We start from the raw sequence: 19011 nt of genomic DNA, 5'->3' as shown, positions 1-19011 counted from the left end.
ACTCAAAAGATGAGCCATGTCCATTCCACCCTGGAGGCCTGGAAAGAGAGCAGACTACACAAAGTCAGAAGAGGACAATGCTGAGGCAGATAAGAGGCAAGAAGCCAGCACAGAAAAGGACATGAACACATAAGAGAGACTAAATCTCCCAAAGAATAATCCATGTGCAAAGCAGAGGGTGGCACATGGCCCTGCATGGGGAGAGGAGGAAAAGAAGAATGGAAAATGGCCCTGGAAGTCTCTCTTGGCAGGCCATTATATAAAAAATCTAAGTTGACAAACTTGCCGTGATGCCTTTCAACCATTATGCCCTTTAAACAACTGTTAAATTCCTACAGTAGAACTTTATTTCTTGCTTTTTATCTGTTTTATTTGAGCTTTTTTTCCTTTCTGTTTTCGTTTCATTTCTTTTATTAGGGTCCGAGCCATACGAAGTATGGAAGGACCCTATTGTTCCTGAAATGTTTATTATTTTTCTAAGCATTTCGACGCCAAATTTGACCCCCTAAACACCCATGAAAAGTTGTGAAACTTGGCACAGACCTCAAGCCCGGCGTAACTCGGATATTATAAGGTCCGCATAGACTTCAATGCAAAACTGGCTCAACAGCGCCACCTAGACACCAAAAAAATCACCAAATGAATGGGGCCCCGAAAGTCTACTTCAACATAGGAAGACGAAACTCGCCACACACGTGTACCACCCCGAGTCGACCAAAAAACTCAATCGAACACCTGTTGCCATGGCAACATGGCGCCCGCCATCTTGGCGTGTACGTCCATTTTTTTGCCATTTTTTATACTTTACACACATCGTATTTGAACAAACTAGTCTGAGGGGATTCGTGCGACTGACTCCAAACTTGGTGGGAAGCTTCCTGACAAGTTGGGAACCAAACACTATTCAAATCTTTCTAATAGCAGAAAGCGTGTTACCGTGGCAACACATGGAAAATGACCTTCTCGCCATGAAACACGGTTTGCTCATATCTCCATAGGAATACATGGGATGTGCACCAAACTTGCCAGTATTCATACGTGTAACAGCCCAAGTCCAACAAAGAAGTCAATCGAACACCTGTTGCCATGGCAACGGGGTGCCCGCCATCTTGGATATATGCATCGTATTTGAACGAACTACTTTGAGGGGATTCGTGCGACTGACTCCAAACTTCCTGGGAACCTTCCTGACAAGTTGGGGACCAAACGCTATTCAAATTTTTCTAATAGTAAAAAGCTTGTAACTGTGGCAACCGACGGAAAAAGCCTCCTCGCCATGAAACACGGTTTGCTCATATCTCCACAGGAATATATGGGAACTGCACCAAACTTGACAGGATTCATACTTGTTGGGTCCTTAACGCATTACACCACCTGTTGTCATGGCAACATAGCATGTTAGCTAGCATAATTAGCATGCAAGCAAAAAATGCTAACTAGGTATATCAACATTTCAGATTCTCCACTGGGTGTTTTACCATGTTACCTACGATTTTACCAGGTTACCTACCATGCTAGGAAAAGGTGTATGAGACGGGTGGCGGGGTCCAGGACGTTCGGACCCGATGGATGCCACTTGCGGCTTTAATTTCTTTTAAAGTTTGTTTTTAATGCAATTGTTATTGCTTTCTGCACCCTGCTGTAATGCTTTTAATATTTTATGTAAAGTACTTTGAATTATCTTGTGCATGAAAGTTGTTATATAAATAAACTTGCCTTGCCTCCTTGTAAGTTTTTTTTTCCTTTATTTTTTGTTTTATTTATTTATTTATTTATTTATTTATTTGTCTCTTTTTGCAATAACTCTTCTTTTTGGATTTTTTTTCCAAGCAGCCCAAGATGATCCCACAATTCCATAATATAACTGTCACAATGATGATTACGAGGATGATGATGATGACAAAGTAGTGATCTTATCCCACGAGTATCACTTCTACTGGTCAAATCCACCACCACCGGCCACAGAGAGAAAGGCAAAGGTGCTGGTTGATCAGGGTGGACCCTGATTATAAGATTCTAATTAGGCTTAACTGATTCCATTTGTTAGAGCCGCTGCTGCATTGAGAGGAGCCAGTCACTCTGCACCGGCACCCACACTCATTCATGTACAAACACCAATAAAAATGAGGAAAAATATAAAGAGTACAGACAGGAGAGGAAGATGTTTTTCTACCTTTGCTGTTTGAGTGTGAAGATCTTGGTGGCATCGGCCACACTGGGTGGATGGTTTCTGTGAAACCCAGCAGGTAGGTGGAAGGTGAAAGTGAAGTGAATCTTTGCAAATAAAATGTTAAGTGCAGATGAGAAGAGAGAGCAGGAGGGAGTGGGTTTACCGGGTGGGATGTTAAAAAGACAAGGAGGAATTATGCATCTGAACAAACACAGAATGAGTGGGACAGAAAATGAGCTGATCGAATGCTGCTGGAGGTGCCAGTGTGGCCCTAACACTTAAACCATCCTCCTGTGTACCAGTGCAGACGGGGCTGCCCCCCTGCATTCTGGGAACAGCTAATTGGTTGCAGACAAGAGCAGTGAGGCACCAATCAGGTGGCAGTAATGCAGCTTCCTTTTCCTCTGTGTGCTGTCTGTCCCCTCCCTCCATGTGAGCTTTAAAACCAGGGAAGCCTGAAGATTGATTCTAGAGCCTTCCATCCTCTTCACTGAAGCTGCCCCATGCGCTCTGAACATCAGGTCCCTCTCTTCACTGCAGAGCACTTTCTTTAAAGAATAAAAGCTCATTTGAAATGAACTTTTTTTCTTGAATCAAAGGTGTTGCAGGTTTTTCTTTACTTACTTTTGGGCCTTGACATCTGTCTCTTGCCGGCCTCACGCTTCTTTAACAATTTTGGACAAGCTTTGAATGACTTTTTCTCCTCCTGGACTGAGTTTATCACCTGTGAGAAAAACTTCCTCTCTTCACATCACTAAGAACTGACCCACTCTTTACTGTAGGTATGTATTCACAGAATATGTGATAAGATTTTGTTTTTATCATTCTGTTTTCTGCATGTAACACCTTTTTGATGATTTTGTTTGGCCTATGAGTGTGCATGCACATGCTGTTTAGTTTGTAAAGCTTATAAAACATGTTCAGCTTGGGACTCACTAGTGTGAGTGCATGCCTGTCATAGAAATGGATCTGATGAGGCAGAGGAGCCAAAATTGCTCTGGTGGTTTGTTGGACCACATCTACCTATCTTTGTTTCCCTATTAGTGATTCTGATAAACTGTAATTTTCCACTCCACCATGTCAAAGAATGGAAAAGTAGCAGGAACTGAAATATATATATAATATAATCAAACTGTTGTGTATGTTGAATTTAGACTCAAACTGGCTCCTAATTCAGTTTAACTGCTGTTGTTGTTTTAAAAGTTTTTTTTATTTTTTTATTGTTTCTATTTGAATAAGTGGTCCAAACTAACTGATTTTTGACTGTATTGGCTGTAAAGAGTTTTTTATTTACTTCTCTGTAAAGCTCTGTTCTATTAATAACATATGGGTCTAATTTTAAATTGCATTAAATTAATTTTTTAAAGTACTTCCTTACTGTCACCCTGAACTTCCTCTTCTGGCTTAATCAGTCAAGTCATTCCTATTTGTCCTAAACAAAATCATCCTCACTGAGGTCTGATTCACACAGCCTCACCCTCAAAACTTTGAATGAACTTTAAAAGTTAGTAGCTCCCTGAAAGATGGAAATCTGCCACAGGTCATCCTCTTTGATTTGCCTTATGTGACCATAAAGTGTACTTTTTAAGTCTTTAGTTGCCTCTTCCAACTTTGACTCATGCACCTGCAGCATGCACACCGCAAACAAGAGTTAGTCTGAAGGGAAAAGTACTGAGAGGCATGGAGATGAGGTGTGTGACACAGTTATGCTAATATTCATAAAAAGCTGCATGAAAGAGAACAATGTGAGGAATTTTTAAACAGAGAACGCATTCATGTCCAAAAATTTTTCTCTAAACAAAGACACAAGATTCCTGTGCTTGTTGTCTGTCAGCTGGACACAGATAAAGATTAAATTCAGAGCCCTCAGACAACCTCAGGTGCTGACAAAACCTGCAGCTGTCTGTATGACATGTGTTCAGACTTTGTTCTTTAGAGGAACTAAATGCTTAGTTATGCCTGCATCATCGGGAAGATGCATCAAGACCAGATGACCAAATGAAAGTGAAAATTCAGTACTCTTACCTTTTTCATGAGTGGGCCATAGAAAGAGCAGCGGAAAGGTAACTGAGGTGTCTGCAGAAGTAGGATTTATGGAAGAACAGCTTCATGCAGATTAAGACTGATAGAGCTTCTTCTGGTATGAAAGGGGTTGTTTTGTGTTTGTGCACGATAAGGCAGGAAAATGATAGACTTCTATATAACACTCTTGCTGCAAATGTGTCTGTGTGAGGTGAAGATAAATGCATGTTTAGCCAGCAAGAAATGCTAGCAGGAAGGCTGAGATAAATTTGTTGTCAGGTGTTGTCCTTCACCACACACGCCTCACATGGAGATGTCTATGTGAGTGAGGTCCGGCAGACCTCCCAGAGGAAGGCAGGGCTGTAAGTCTGTGATGTTTATTCAGTCATAATTTTGATAGTGTTGCGTGAGATTGCATTACAGTTGTTCTTTCTGATTTGCTTAGATCATATTTCAGCTACAAATAAAACCAGCTCTTTAGCTCAGGTGATGCATGATGAGGTAAATAGTCAAATGCACAAGTTTTGCTGTAGCTGCAAAAAAACAACTCATAAACAAAGTTTTTATGTGTTACCAAAGGCCAGCCTCACCAGAAAGCTTGTAGTAGTATGTTTATCCACATATCCATGGTTGTAAACTGTGAGGCATCTTATCCCTACAGCTCCTGTTTCCTGTTGGTCAGAACTTACATAGAACAACGGGAAACCATAGTTTAACAGTAAAATGTGTCTATAGAGTTTTGCAACTGTCTAATTTTCACCTAGACGTGTATAGTTTTTATACATATAATAAGAAGTCATGATGGACCTCTCTTCCACGTCTTTATGGTCCATTAATGGGCATACCTAAAAGATATGAATGGGAATTTGAAGCTGCTGTTCAGACATGTTTTATGTTGATCATGTACATATGTATTAATCTGACCAAATCTAAAAATCCTGACATGACATGACTTTTAGTGCTGTAGCCGGCCTGTTTGAAGGTCTTTCAAAGGAGAGCCAATTATGTTTTATCAGCTCTTTCTATAATTCTCCATTACATATAGCACACATGGGTTAAATATTAACATCTAGTAAGTCAAACATGTCACTGAGCTGGCTCAGGAAGCAAATATATAGGAGAAATTTGGCTCGTACTGAATCCAGACCTTCAACCTTATAGCAAGACACACAATAAGTATTCTCCCTCTGTTGTTTTTTAACTAGAGGTTGGTAATATAAGAACTGGACGGGTCCTTCGGGACATTATGTTACATGAAAGGCCAAAAAGATTCAGTGCGTTTGTCTGAAGAGCAAGAGAGATGTCAAAAAGACCTTTCCCCACAATCTATGAAGTAGGTCAGTGGGTATTTACTGTTTATCCCCAAAGAGTGACTCAAGGTCTCTCACTGGTCTATGAAATGTCTGGCATAGTGTTGCCAGAAGGAGAGGTGGCCCACTAAAACAGTCTGGACTGTGAAAATCATAGTTACCTGAGAAGGACAGGGAGAGTAAATTGGAAAAGGATAAATGAAAAATTACTAATATGCATGTTAAATAACCCAATTCTTTTGTTGGAAGCTAGAGAACAAAAAAGACAAGTGAGTTTAATAATATCAATCAACATTTTACATTTAAAAAAGATCATCCACTTTTAACTCAATTGATTTTATTTTTCTGTTTTGTTTCATGACCTAGAGCAAACACAAACAGCTCCAACAACTAAGCAAATGCCCGTTACAAATATTGTTTATTGGGCCTTAATCAACATCAACAACAGCACTTATATGTCTCATTAACTCAAATTGTGCATATTTATTGTCAATGATTAAGTCTTCTTGGAAAGTTGTAAATAACAATATAAAATATATATTAGTGTTATAATTTGCAGGATGCGGTTTTAACTCTGTAATGTCTGGTATGTACAGGCTGTAACAGTGTCCACAAAAACGCTTAAAGAACACAGCAAAACTCATCTGCTGTACGCCTGTAAACTTTTCAGGTTTTTCTTGACTTTGACATTGAGCCACTCCAGCCCCCTCCCCACAGCCCTGCACCCATTCCTTCCTTCATGTTCACATAGACATTCACGTTTGCCTCAGACCCATAATTTTCAGCTCAATTCTTATACAGACATTTCTTTTTTATCTCTTTAATTCTCCAATTGGATCCATATGCATCCTTTCTTCCTTTAGTTTTATGATTGGAGCCAAAATTTTTCTGTAAAACCAATGTGACTTCACAGGCCATGTCTTTTTTTTTTTAATCATGAAAATGGATGTTTATAATAAAATCTGTTTTTAATTAAAAAAGAAAAAAAAGGTTTATTAGAAACTGTTTGGATGTCAGATACATGGACCCACATGCATGACACATGCAGAGAGAAAAGTCAGTTTAGACAATAATCAAGATAGCAAAAACCAAGCGGGCTGAAACAGACAACTGTGCAAAGTGGAACCTTGAATATCACAAGCGTAAGGTGAAAATTGGCAGTGGAGTAGTGGTAGTGCATTTACATGTGAGGGGGGGTTAGGAGAATAGAAACAGATTAGCAGGGGGGTGAAAAGGCAAAAGCACGGATCATGACGAGAATGATTAAGATAAACTGTGAAAATGTGATACTGTTGAAAGGAAGTCTGTCTTTAGCTCTTCACATTTGCTTAAATGCTATTACACATTTGATGGAGAAAGATCAGCTGAAGCCATAAATTTGATTGAAAAGCAGCCGTGAACGATGGATGCAGAGGGTTTTTTCATCATCTTCTAGCCTTTTTTTTTTTAAAGACGTTATCTGCCCACTGCTCGGTTACAGTATATGCACACACACAAACACACACGTTTGTACAAACTAACTTGGCTTTGAGGTGTGTTCACTTCCCGATTTTGGGATCCAAACTAGGGCTGTCCAACCACTGAAGACGGGGGACAACATCTGTCCGCCATCTTTGTCAGTGCTGCCAAGTATTATGGTGAGACCCCTTTCGACTCTTCATCCCTCGCCCCATTTTTGCTATTTTTTCCCTTCTCCACCCCAACTTACTTTCTTCTTCTTAATCCATCTACTCATCTGGCGAGCAAGCAGAGCAGGTCATCTGAGATGCTGCTGCTTCTGTCCAGTTTTGTTTTTTTTCTCCTCTGTACCCTTTCATTCACTTTCTTTTCTGTGAGAGGATATCCAGAATTTCCTTTTCACCACACAAACTTCTTTTTAGTTCGTACAAATGCATCCTCTTTTTCTTTCCATCTTGTCTAATGTTTTTTTTGTGTAATGTTTTGTCTGTGTTGTCCTATTTTTTGTATTGGAAACAGTGTCTTTTATATTGGTTTTTGTGGATAAATTCAACTCAGATTCTAATGTCTTTTTCTATTCTGTCTCTCAACAGGAAACACAAACAAAAGTAGTTCAAAATGGCTCTCAATGTGCCTGGTTTGGTGGTGATGGCAGTGTTCTACTTGTTGGTTCTGGGCACTGGCATCTGGGCATCCATGCGTTCCAAGAAGGTAGAGAAAAAGTGCTCAGGAGACGGCATGGAGATAACGCTGCTGGCTGGACGCAACATCAACCTTCTTGTTGGAATCTTTACTCTCACTGGTGAGGGAGCTGTGGAGTTTTCCGGTGTGTCTATATGATAGAAAGTCTGTGGAATGCAAGTTATTGAAGTCTGTTTCCCTTTTTTTCTGCAGCTACATGGGTGGGTGGAGGTTTCATCCTGGGTATAGCTGAGGCAACATACAACCCAACACTAGGTGCAGTTTGGGCGCTCATGCCTGTACCTTACGTGTTAACCTTCTTCTTAGGTGAGTAGCCATCTATTCAAAAAGTGTAGCTTGACCAGCATGTTAGCAAAGTAATGGCTAAAGCTTGACCACTCTATTATTGGTCACTTATGTCTTGATGGTTGAGTATGTAAAATAGATGAATATTAGAGTCTGTAGTCAGGATAGTTTCATGTCTTGCACAGGTGTGTTAATGAAGGCTGCATTCCAATAAGAGGACCCTCTGATGTTAAGCACAGCAGGGTTCCTCAGTCCTGGTCCTTGAGGACTAGTGTCCTGCAGGTTTTAGAAGTTATCCTGCTGCAACACACCTGACCCACTGTTTTGAGTGTGAATGCACAGTTGTAGAAGTAACACACCTGAGATCCGTACTATATACTAAAATACTTGTTTATATATTGCAAGTTATATCATCATCACAATATCTAACAATAATATGAGCAAACTGCAAGTTTTCTTGATTACAAAAACATCAGAATCAGATGTGAATTGGCAAAGACTCATTACTTTTAAAAAGTCCTTTGAGAAAATGGTTCTACTAACTCAGCAACAATTTTATAGCAATGGTCTTTGAAATTATTATTTTAACTATAACATGAGTGCAAAATCACCTCAGGAAGATAAATTTCAATGAGCTTCTTCAGTGTGTAACATAGATTTAAAGGAACCTCAGTGACTTCAGTCTTCAGCTGAGGTGTTGTTGACCAGCAGTGCAGCTCCCTTTCTCCCTCTACCCCCATCTGACTCTGCACACCAATAAAAGCGTCGCTCATGTTAAAAATAGTTCCATGAGAAATGCGTTTAGGATTGTGATTCGAGGCAACAGGTGCAGAAATCAGTTCACCGAGAAGCTAAAATAACCCACCCCTAAATCTGGCAACAAACTCAGTAGTTCATCTGCAAATGTTTGGAATAGGTGAAATAATCAGCAATCCGGCCCCATTGTCACAATAGCCTGTGTGGTCTTAGAGCAACGGGAACTGGAAACTCTGATCTCTGATAAAAAAAATATAACATTCTCTGTTTTGCTCTTGTTCATTGTTAACCAAGTAGACCCATGAGCTCAGCTCAAGGTGTTTATTGTGTTATAGAGAACACTTGTTTTCACAATTGTTCACATGCACTTGCTCTTTCACTCTCCTGCTTACCCTCTTCCTTTCCTTCTTACCTGCGATTTTAAATGAGAGAAATAATGCCCTGTCTTAAAGCTAATGGATTCATGCTTTCCACAGGTGGCTTTTTCTTTGCCAAGCCTATGAGAGAGAACCAGTACATGACAATGATGGACCCGTTCCAGCGGAAGTATGGGAACGTCCTGAGCAGCGCATTGATCTTTCCTGCACTTGTGGCCGACGTGTTGTGGGTGGCACGCACACTTGTCAGTCTTGGTAAGTTAGGCTGTAAAAGGGTCTGACACTACAATGGGTGGTCACACGTACTTGTGCAGTCATGCTGGCGTCAGATAAGTGTACACAATATACTACTATAGTTGTCTTACAGTTCTTTAAAATCTGTAAGTATTTTCAGTGATATATTTTTTATATTTAGTGCATAAGAAGCTTTAGGGTAGCTAATAGCTAGTAATACTAACACATTACTGTTGTAACATGCTGGGTTACAAGCTTGTCTTTGTGGCTCTTCTTTTAATCATATGTTGACCATTGCCATAAACCCAAGTTTCAGTCGCTGAAAATAACCACAGCTGCTGATAAGTAGTACTACAGTAGTAATACTATATGTGTGGATATTTATTTTTAAGTGTAAACATTACTAAGAAGATAAGATGGCTTATTTGAATTGTGAAGTTAAAGTGGCTCCATTCATGTTCATGAATCTATTTCACAACATTCCTCTTTTGTTATGTCCTTATTAAAAACAAGCATGTGTGCTTGTAGGTGTGCTTGAGTGAGCATATGTGTGAATGCACAATGTTTTCCTGTGGGTGTTTTTAATACTGTTTTCTTTTCCAATGTTGGTGGATAAACTGTTAATTGTGAGAGGTGATATATTATTCAGAACAGGTTGTTCTGTCAGACTCTTTTTCTATAATTTATTCTGAAACTATAACTCTCAGACAGGAATACATGACATATGCAAATCATCATAATTTATTTTATACTGTTTCAAAAGCCTTGAAGAAAAGCAGTGAAATTCATTGATGATGTTGGAGTCAATTTAAGTTTTGCTGACTCGCTGCAAAAGGACTGGGAAGTAGAAATATTCCTGTCATGGTTTTCTAAACCTGCTAAACAAATATAGTATCAGGGAACACCTCACTTCTTAGTAAACCTCCTGACATTTTTAGGACAGTTAAGCAGACATCCCTGACATGCACTCGGCATCAAATACACACACATGCACAGAAACACTTGACACCCAAGAGAGTGCGCTGAGTATTGGACCCACCACACCGTTGCCAGGAGACCGTGTTTGGGTAGTTTTAACTGAGCTTATGGTCTGCTTGAGGGTTTGTGTGTTTGTGTGGTGGTAGCTCAATTCCAGAAAGGATTTAACTTTTAAAACACACTTTTCATGTGATTGTAGTCATGGTCAAATTTATGCCAAGATAACATCAGTTACGGAGCAGAATTAGAAGGGAGTGTGTTTGTATGTGTGTCTGTGCATGCGGACACATGCATGAGGTGTAAGTGGGGCAAGAATCTAAAAACAGCACAGGGGGACGTAGGCCCATCCCTGGTGCTGTCCATTAAGCCCTAGAGGCCCTGGAATATAATTTTTGTTTCCTAAATTTAGCATGAGAACAGCACAGCTCAGTACAGGACAGATTAGATCGAGTACCACCCAGGAATTATTTACGATGCAGTGATTATGTAACCTCATGCTTCACTATACAACAACACCAAGGCATGCAGACATGCAGAGGTGCATCTGGACATGTCCAAGTCAAGTCCAGGTTTAGTTGGAATTCAGCTGGCAAAACGCCCTCTTGTGGTTGTTCTCCTCACAGTGCGTAGCAAGGCTGCAAAGAAAAAGAGGTTTAAAAAAATCTAAAAAAAAATGGCATGAAAAAATAAAAAGCAACTTCTTTGAAGGATTTGAAGGGTTATTTTTTCTTAATGATGTTTAGATGACCTTTATATATAAATTAGAACTAATTCTTTCAAGTATCTGAATAAAGGTAACCAAACAACTACACAAAGCACAAAAATCAGTCTAAAGTAAACTTTGCATGACGCAATCTTCATTTTATTTGAAGTGATAAGTCTTTCTGAAGAGGAGAAACCCATCAGTGGTTTATATAAGATGATACAATGGTGGGGAAGCAGGGGGGGGGGATTTAGTTATTGTCATAAAACTTCTACAATACCTACTCAGATTTAAATAAAAGAAATGGAGTAAAGGGTCAAACTGCATGTCTCTTCATGATGATGTAAAGTCAGTGGGGAAGATAGAAAGTTGAGACAGGTGTGTTACGGCTGGTGGGGGCACCGAGGTGGGGGTGAGAAGTCAGCAGGGTGGTGAGTGGCAATGGATGGTGCAGATCTGATACTTCTCTGTTTAAGGGCATTGTTGTGGTGTGGCTGCAGGCAGCGGCAGGGGGATCCCTGGCAATGTGGGAGAAGAGACAGTGAAGGTAGTGATATTTTTGCTTGCCTTGTTTGAGTAACAGATGTCTGTTTTTTAATTCACTTGTTTACTTTTTCATTTTTTACTCTAGTTTCACTACTTTACCACCTTACTTTTTTTTTATTATTAAAATCACGAGTATTGAAACAGCGATAATTCATCCAAGAAGGTGGAAAAGGAATGTTTTGGAGTCACAATCAATAAGATACCTCTGTTATGTGTTTCATCCATGGTTCTGTCATAATTTTGGCATTATCTTTTACTTTGGCCTCTTTTATATAAGATCTCTGATGCTCCTTAAAGTCACAGAGGTCCAAATAAACGTGCTTGGTCTAAATCATATGTAATCTGTTTTGTTCTTAAAATGTGTCAATGCTACATTTCATTGAATAAACATTTAACAGTGTCTTGTTCCTTACTAAATCTAAGAACATGTGAGTGGATGCATGTGTGTGCCTGTGTGTGTGAGAGAAAGACTGAGACCCTAATAAACAATTTGATTTGACATGCATTTGCATGTACCTGTAGGACCAATCATCTGTACATTAGTTGACTTGCTGCAAAAATACTCATTGCTCTACTGTTTTGTTCCAGGTGGGACTATGAGTGTGATCCTGGACCTCCCCTATGCCTACTCCATTATCATTTCCTCAGTGGTAGCTATAGTCTACACACTGCTGGGAGGACTGTACTCTGTGGCCTACACAGATGTCATCCAGCTCATCCTCATCTTTGTCAGCCTGGTGCGTAAACTCCTGACATGTTTACACAGGGCCATATTTAAACCAATAGGTAAGAACCTTAGAGTTCCACTTTTCTATGGAGTAATAAACATCCATCAAGCACGCAGCCTAGCAGATTACTTAGACATCAACAGAAAAGAAAGATATGGATGACAACAATATGAAGGGGTAAAATTTCGAAGGGTCCAAAGGTAGCTTCATAACAATGCTGGCTGGTCAAATTACCTGCTGTGTGGAAAAATGGATGCCATCCAAAAAAGCAAACAAAAGATCACAACCAGTTAGATCTTTGATATGTCAAAACAAAATTCAGCTTGAAAACTTGTACTGTAAACATGTTATTCTAGAGGCTCAATGATAGAAGGTAGATTAAGAATGTTGTAGTGGTAAAACAAGTGTAGCTCGTGGAGATAACTTGATGCTACAGTAATAGCATTGTTAGCTCACAATGTCTACAGGCTTTAACTATACTATATAGAAGTGGATAAAAAGTTCACATTTTATTAAAAATACATATTTTCACAACTGACTTCAGTCCCAGCTATCCTCAGAACACATTGTTTTCAATATGCGCAGTTTGTACTCTGACAGAAGATACGTTAATGCTAAGCTATGCTAGCGATATGTTTGCTAGTTGGTCAAGTTAAAAGGTAATGAAGCAAATCTTATGTAGACTCGTTAAATTTCAGTTTGCTAATCAGCCTTAATACATAACAAAATTCATTCTCAACCTTTAAAAACAGTTTATACTTATAATAACGTCTATGACAGCAATAAAGCTAATAAAGGCAGTATGGGTCAAGGCTAATTTCTGGACTATAAAAAACTCTGAGCCTAAACATGACATTAAGACTATTGTATTTCATTTGGTAAACTGAGCTACAATTAGATTACAATTAATTAATTATTTATAATTACAATTATTATTACAATTGCAGCTTTTCTTTTTTATTTCCTTTTTTTCCCCGAATTTCTAATTGCAAGAATCTGATCTGAAAACTTCCCCTACTGAGCCTAATTAGAGTAACTGTGTCTTTGTCTTTGTGTATACAGTGGGTGTGTGTTCCTTTCCTTTTGACCAACCCTCACTCTGTGGACATCTCACTAACGGCTTACAACGAGACCTTCCAGGCTCCTTGGGTGGGCACGATTGAGCACAATGAGGCCGGCAAGTGGTTTGATGACTTCATGCTTCTGGTGAGTGAAATTGGTGAGATTGTTATAAACAAACATACACACAGAGAGCTACATACCATCAGCTTCCATCACAAAGTTAAATAATGTTTAGCCCAGCTGCTAACAGCTAAGCACAACAACAGGAGAGTTTTGATAGTGTTGTTCTTGTTCTGTATTTCTGTGTTAACTTTTCCCAGTCATTATGTTTGAACCTTGTTTTTGTGCCAGGCTCTGGGTGGCCTGGCCTACCAGGCCTTCTACCAGAGAATCCTGTCCGCATCATCTTACACCCAGGCTCAAGTGACCTGCTTTGCTTCTTCAGCCTTCTGCCTGGTGCTGGGTATCCCGTCTGTGCTGGTTGGGGCCGTGGCTGCATCAACAGGTTTGCCTTCTGAATTTACACCTCTAAAATTCTAAAATTCCTAAATTCAGTATTCTCCTCTAAACACTTCCAGACTGGAACTCTACCTCATATGGTTTGCCCACTCCATATGAACGTGGACAGGTAGGGTCCATCCTGCCCGTTGCTCTACAGTACCTCACACCCGTCTACATCTCAGTTGTTGGCATTGGAGCTGTAGCTGCTGCTGTCATGTCCTCAATGGACTCGGCCCTGCTGTCCTCTGCTTCATTGTTCTCCTCAAATATCTACAAAAACATCATTAGGAAGCAGGTGAGAAATCTAAAATAATGTGTCTGTCCTTAATAAAATATGTTAAGTGGGGGGTGTAACACATTTTGCTGCACAGTTTATTTGTTTTAATCACATTCACAAACAAACAGGAGAAGATTTAGGGTAATTTCATAAATTTTGAAGTTTGCCCCTGATGCCCGGGTCCCTGGGCTGCCCTAGTCTGCCCCTAGCCTCTGTAGAGGCGTGATCGCATTTGCACAATCACACTCATCTCTGCTCCCTCCTCTTTTGCACAATCACACTCATCTCTGCTCACTCCTCTTTCCTCATCCTCTGCATGCTGACAGTCACTGAGTTGTCCAGTGGGTTTATACACTAAGAGATACTTTTGTTTATGTTTTTGTTTTTTTTCTGTGTCATTGATACTTTGGTTGTTGTCACAATGCTGGACAGAACTAATTAGAATTTAACAAAAATGTAAAACAAAACAAAACAAAAAAAAAAAAACTGTATTACTAATTTGTGTTCCCCAGAGGATCCATCCTCATGGTTTTGGATGGTAGCTCATAAAATGTTTCACTTTATTTTTTCTACTCTGATAGCACCTTATATCTTCTAAACTGAAACTTTTTATGTAGATTTTTTTACAATGTCTGTGTCTCTGATGTAATTTTATTCGCAGAGACAGTTGTGTAGGCAAAACTTAACAAATCAGACATTGTATAGTTTTACTGTACACTCAAAACAACAGTTGGAGGCACCAACAAAGTCGCCATTCTCTGCTGTTCCGTACATACTGTACAGACAGCCTACAGTCTCATATGGAGCTTTGTTTTTGTTTTCTGGAAAAAAAATGGATATTTTACTCTTTCATTCCTTTAAGTTTCCACACAATGACCCACTTCATTGCTGGTTTACTATGGATTTTTTTTAGTGATCTCTTGCCCCGGGGCCGTAAAACCAGATAATTGTTTGATGCAGAGATTTTATAACAAGGTTTAAGGGTGAAACTTGTCTGACTTGTGCTCATTCCTTCTGCTCCAACAGGCTTCAGACTATGAGATGCAGTGGGTGATCCGAATCTCAGTGGTGGTGGTGGGTCTGGTTGGCACTGGCCTTACTTTCCTGGACAACAGCGTCCTTGTCTTCTGGCTCGTGGGTGTGGACATGTCCTACACCATCATGTTTCCTCAGTTAGTCTGCATTCTCTTCTTCAAGGTGTCTAATGGTTATGGAGCATCTGTTGGCTACATCATTGGCTTGGTTATGAGGGTGCTGAGTGGCGAGCCCCTCATTGGCCTTCCACCTGCAATCAGGTTCCCCGGCTGCCGGCTGGACAAGGAGGGGAAGTTAACCCAGTTCTTCCCCATCCGCACAACTATCATGGTCATGTCTCTCATGTCTATTCTGCTTTTCTCATGGTTAGCATCCCTTCTTTTCAACAAAGGCTTGCTGTCGGAGAAATGGGATGTGTTTGATATCAATCGCAAGCAGAAAGCAGCAGCCAGGGCCCCCATTGTCAAGAAGGCCAACACCAGAGAAGATCCATCTGTAGAGAAGCAGCTAATGGACACGACCAGTTGCTGAGGAAGCTTCCAAAGAGAAAGAAAGACCAGATGGGCACTGCTGGAGGCGAACATGTCCATTTCCCTCAGAGGCAAAGCATCATAGAGGGGGAACAGCGGCAAAGGCTTAACATTATGCACAGTGAATTTATGATTACATGCCCTTCCACACATGAAAGCAGTCCCCTCAAAAGAATCAAGTTCAAACCAAAAAAAAAAAAAAAAAAACATTTTAAGTGAATGTCCTGAAGAAAATTGAGGGAAAAAAGAAGATATATAGCTTTTTAGCACATTTCTTAAGGTAAAACAACTTTTTCATTATTTAGATACCTAATAAAAAGCTGCCTTTTGTACATTTGTATATTTTTGCAACTTTGACCAATTGAGACCTTCAGTGCTGACAGCCCACGAGGCTGCAGCAAAACATTAAAAGACAGTTGCACAAGAAACTAAGTTCATCGCAAAGGGATGATCAGTCCACCAAAATGGTAATAATATAATTAACAGACAAAATATGCTTTTATTTATTGGATTTTGCTTTTAATGAGACACATCATTGTGTCACATGCCCTCTCAGAAACCTCTATAATCTTTACCTGAATGATCACTAATTCAGCTGTTGGCGTGGCCGTTAGGAAACAAGGAAACATGATCTGTAATGAGGTGTGTGATGCAAGCGCATCTGGCTTCTCTCTCGTTGTGGCCCTATGCAAATAATTTGCAGCAGTACAGAGCTCTCTTTGACACCAGAACAAAGAAATGTAACCTGTAGAGCAAAGAGAGTGCACAGCTTGCGCTGTTAAATGGTGCATTAGTAAGAGGTCCATTTTTACTTTTTCTTTAAATGTAATCTGATTTCTTCTCCCCCCATGTTGATCAATGAGCTCTGTTTTCAACAACTGTAACTATCCTAGAGTTATTAGTTAATGACCAATTATTAACTTTTTATATTTAAAGAATCAAAGCTCATTAACCAATGTGCAAAATGCTATTTTCTGGTCACCAAAGTGTGTAGCTGTAAAATATCACAAATGTCTGTTTTTAGTCCAGTCAGGAGGGTTTTTTAATTTTTTCTTATTTATTAATTTTTTTAAAGTTTATAAAAGTCTGTAAATAACTGTACGTATAGACCGTAGTTGGAGATTATTGCATATTTAATATGTGAAGTTTGAGAGTTGCATGCAAATCTTTACAACTCAACTTGTATCTCCAGCTCCTGGATAATGTTTAGAAGACACCGAAAAGTTTGGACTGATTTTCTTTTTGTTTTTAAAACCAAATTTTGACTAATTTGAAACCACAGTGGTATAGATGCCTGAGGAGTCCCACCCTGACTGTTCAACGCTCTGCCACAGAACAACACTGGAGTCTGCCCTTTCTCCTCCTCACCCATTCCTCCTTTTCCTCTTTGTTCCTCTCCGCCTGTCCATTTAAGAAATGTGCTTTTAGTTGTCACTCATTTTTGTACTGTTTTGTTTTATTTGCAATGCAGAACTACAGTGGGATCACTTTTCCTGCAGCTAAGAACTTGAGAACTTATACTTCACCATATGATAAATTCTCCTTTGTTGATTATTAGATTAAAAAAAAAAAACCTTGTGTATTTTTTTATGTATATAATATTTTATTGAGCCTGCATATTAGTTTGCTGTGCAAAGATATTTCAGCTAATGTGAGAAGATCAGAAAACACTCCACAAACACATTACTGCCTTTAATATCTCTATCACTGAGGCCATTCTCACCCCACTCTCAGTGGTTCATTGCTGGACTTAGTTACATGCAGGTAAACTCTAGTTACTGTAAAAGTAGCTCATGCAGTGGTATTGTGGATTTTAAGTACCGAGAAAAAGACTTTAAGATATGATTCTTGCTTCTGTCCAAAGCATACTGAGTGAATCTCAGTATATCTCAGTGGGCGTGCAGAACACGATGCACGCATCTTTTTAAGTGTCATTTCCACCTGTATTATTCTTTTTTACTGTATATTTACCCTTTTTTTTATCTAAGTTTAGTAAAATGTGCAGAGTATCTGTTTTTATCTCAAGTTAGCCATTTTTAAAGCAAAATACATTTGCCTTCAGTTTTGCAGAACATGAATAAAGAGATGAATTTCCCCCCGTGGTGGCAGAAGCTCTGTTACTGTAACATGTCTGCAGAAGCAGTGCTGACCCCACAATCACCAAATATTGCCTCCAAATAAAATTTGACAAAAGAAAACAACATAAATAATGCTGTGCACATGCAATAGGCAATGTTTTTCTTATGTTGTGTATTTTCCTCTAATATGTTTTGGTTTATTATTATTTTGCATGTTGGTTGTCATTGTTGTCTGTATACTGAACCTTTCTGAAGGGATGTTTTCTCTTGCCGCTTGGCAAGGTCCTACTTTGTAATGAATAAATAAAACTACCCATTGAGTGATGTTCTGTATGAATAAAGGCTGAAAGCAAATTACTGCCTGTTAACCGTTTGAGTCGTCTCAGTGGAAACAAGGCAGCTCAAATACAAGCGTTCTGAGAAATGTTCCACTTCATTCAAGGTGAGCTGATGACAAAGAGGTGAATCATATTAAACTGTGTGATAATTATTGTTTCATTGGTAGGTCATTATGTATACAGTTGCTTTGCAACTTTGAAGCTTTTGTTTCTGTTTTACTTTTTGTTAAATTGACTTTTATCATCTATGTGCAACTGTCACAATAATAGATAATAAATATGGAGCAGCAAACTCCATAGATTCAACTTCAGAGTCTAAATAAAACTAATCATTTATCAGTCAGCATAAAACTGAATAAATCTTGTGTTTCTGGCTGTGATGTAATAACTGATTCAGTCAGAAGTATTAGCTATATAATTTAAAAATGTACAAATATGGCTCTTATGACTAATCAAGTACAGATAGGTGCAGCTTAAACCAGCTATTGTTAATCGATAAACACGAATCAGGTCTTTGAAACAAAAGGTGAGTTGTTGAAGGAAGCGTGCTAACAAAAAGGCCAGTACCTTGGCTGGTGGCCATCAATGTCCCAAACAGAACTATTAATACAGACTGCTTAAGTCCAAAAGCTCTCATGTGACCATGTTTCGTTTTATCTCTTCTGGTCCAGCAGCTTGCCTCTTACAGGACATTTGAGCTTGGGGCTGAACAACCAACCATGTTGAGTGTTTTCCTCATGCATCGTCTGCATGGCTTCGTTCAGGACTGGAAAACTGAAGGAACTTGAGTGTCAAAGAGGCGTGCCTTATCAAACATAGTCCACTGTCAAACAAATTCCCAACCTTTTACATCATTGAATAAGAATAAGAAAAGCTTTATTAGTGCCTCAGTGGGGAAATATCTTGGCTGCTTCAACATTA

General features: G+C 39.3%; 1 protein-coding gene across 4 annotated transcripts; it reads left to right on the top strand.

Annotated features, from left to right (window-relative positions):
* Window positions 1-2661: 2661 nt before the first annotated feature.
* Window positions 2662-18072, top strand: LOC121639075 (high affinity choline transporter 1-like). 4 transcript variants are annotated; one of them, XM_041984255.1, is made up of 9 exons: window positions 2662-2948; window positions 7554-7762; window positions 7855-7968; window positions 9180-9335; window positions 12130-12278; window positions 13332-13475; window positions 13683-13836; window positions 13910-14127; window positions 15136-18072. In XM_041984255.1, exons 2-9 carry the CDS (start codon window positions 7579-7581, stop codon window positions 15673-15675), a joined length of 1659 nt encoding a protein of 552 aa, XP_041840189.1. In that variant the 5' UTR covers window positions 2662-2948; window positions 7554-7578; the 3' UTR covers window positions 15676-18072. The 4 variants fall into 4 exon arrangements, with proteins under 4 accessions (XP_041840189.1, XP_041840188.1, XP_041840191.1 ...); XM_041984254.1 differs by having other exon boundaries at window positions 2662-2952; XM_041984257.1 differs by lacking the exon at window positions 2662-2948 and adding an exon at window positions 6496-7139.
* Window positions 18073-19011: the final 939 nt, after the last annotated feature.

The sequence above is a fragment of the Melanotaenia boesemani genome, chromosome 4 (genome assembly GCF_017639745.1).
Source record: "Melanotaenia boesemani isolate fMelBoe1 chromosome 4, fMelBoe1.pri, whole genome shotgun sequence".
In the NCBI taxonomy this organism is placed as follows: Eukaryota; Metazoa; Chordata; class Actinopteri; order Atheriniformes; family Melanotaeniidae; genus Melanotaenia; species Melanotaenia boesemani.
The sequence above is the reverse complement of the archived record's forward strand: the minus strand, read 5'-3'. Positions and strand labels throughout refer to the sequence as shown.

What these genes read in the sequence shown, in the direction of transcription:
- LOC121639075 (XM_041984255.1), top strand. Translation starts at nt 7,579, where the DNA reads ATGGCTCTCAATGTGCCTGGTTTGGTGGTGATGGCAGTGTTCTACTTG. An exon ending in ACGCACACTTGTCAGTCTTG is followed by an intron (nt 9,336 to 12,129) that starts GTAAGTTAGGCT and finishes GTTTTGTTCCAG; the next exon opens with GTGGGACTATGAGTGTGATC. An exon ending in TTGATGACTTCATGCTTCTG is followed by an intron (nt 13,476 to 13,682) that starts GTGAGTGAAATT and finishes TTTTTGTGCCAG; the next exon opens with GCTCTGGGTGGCCTGGCCTA.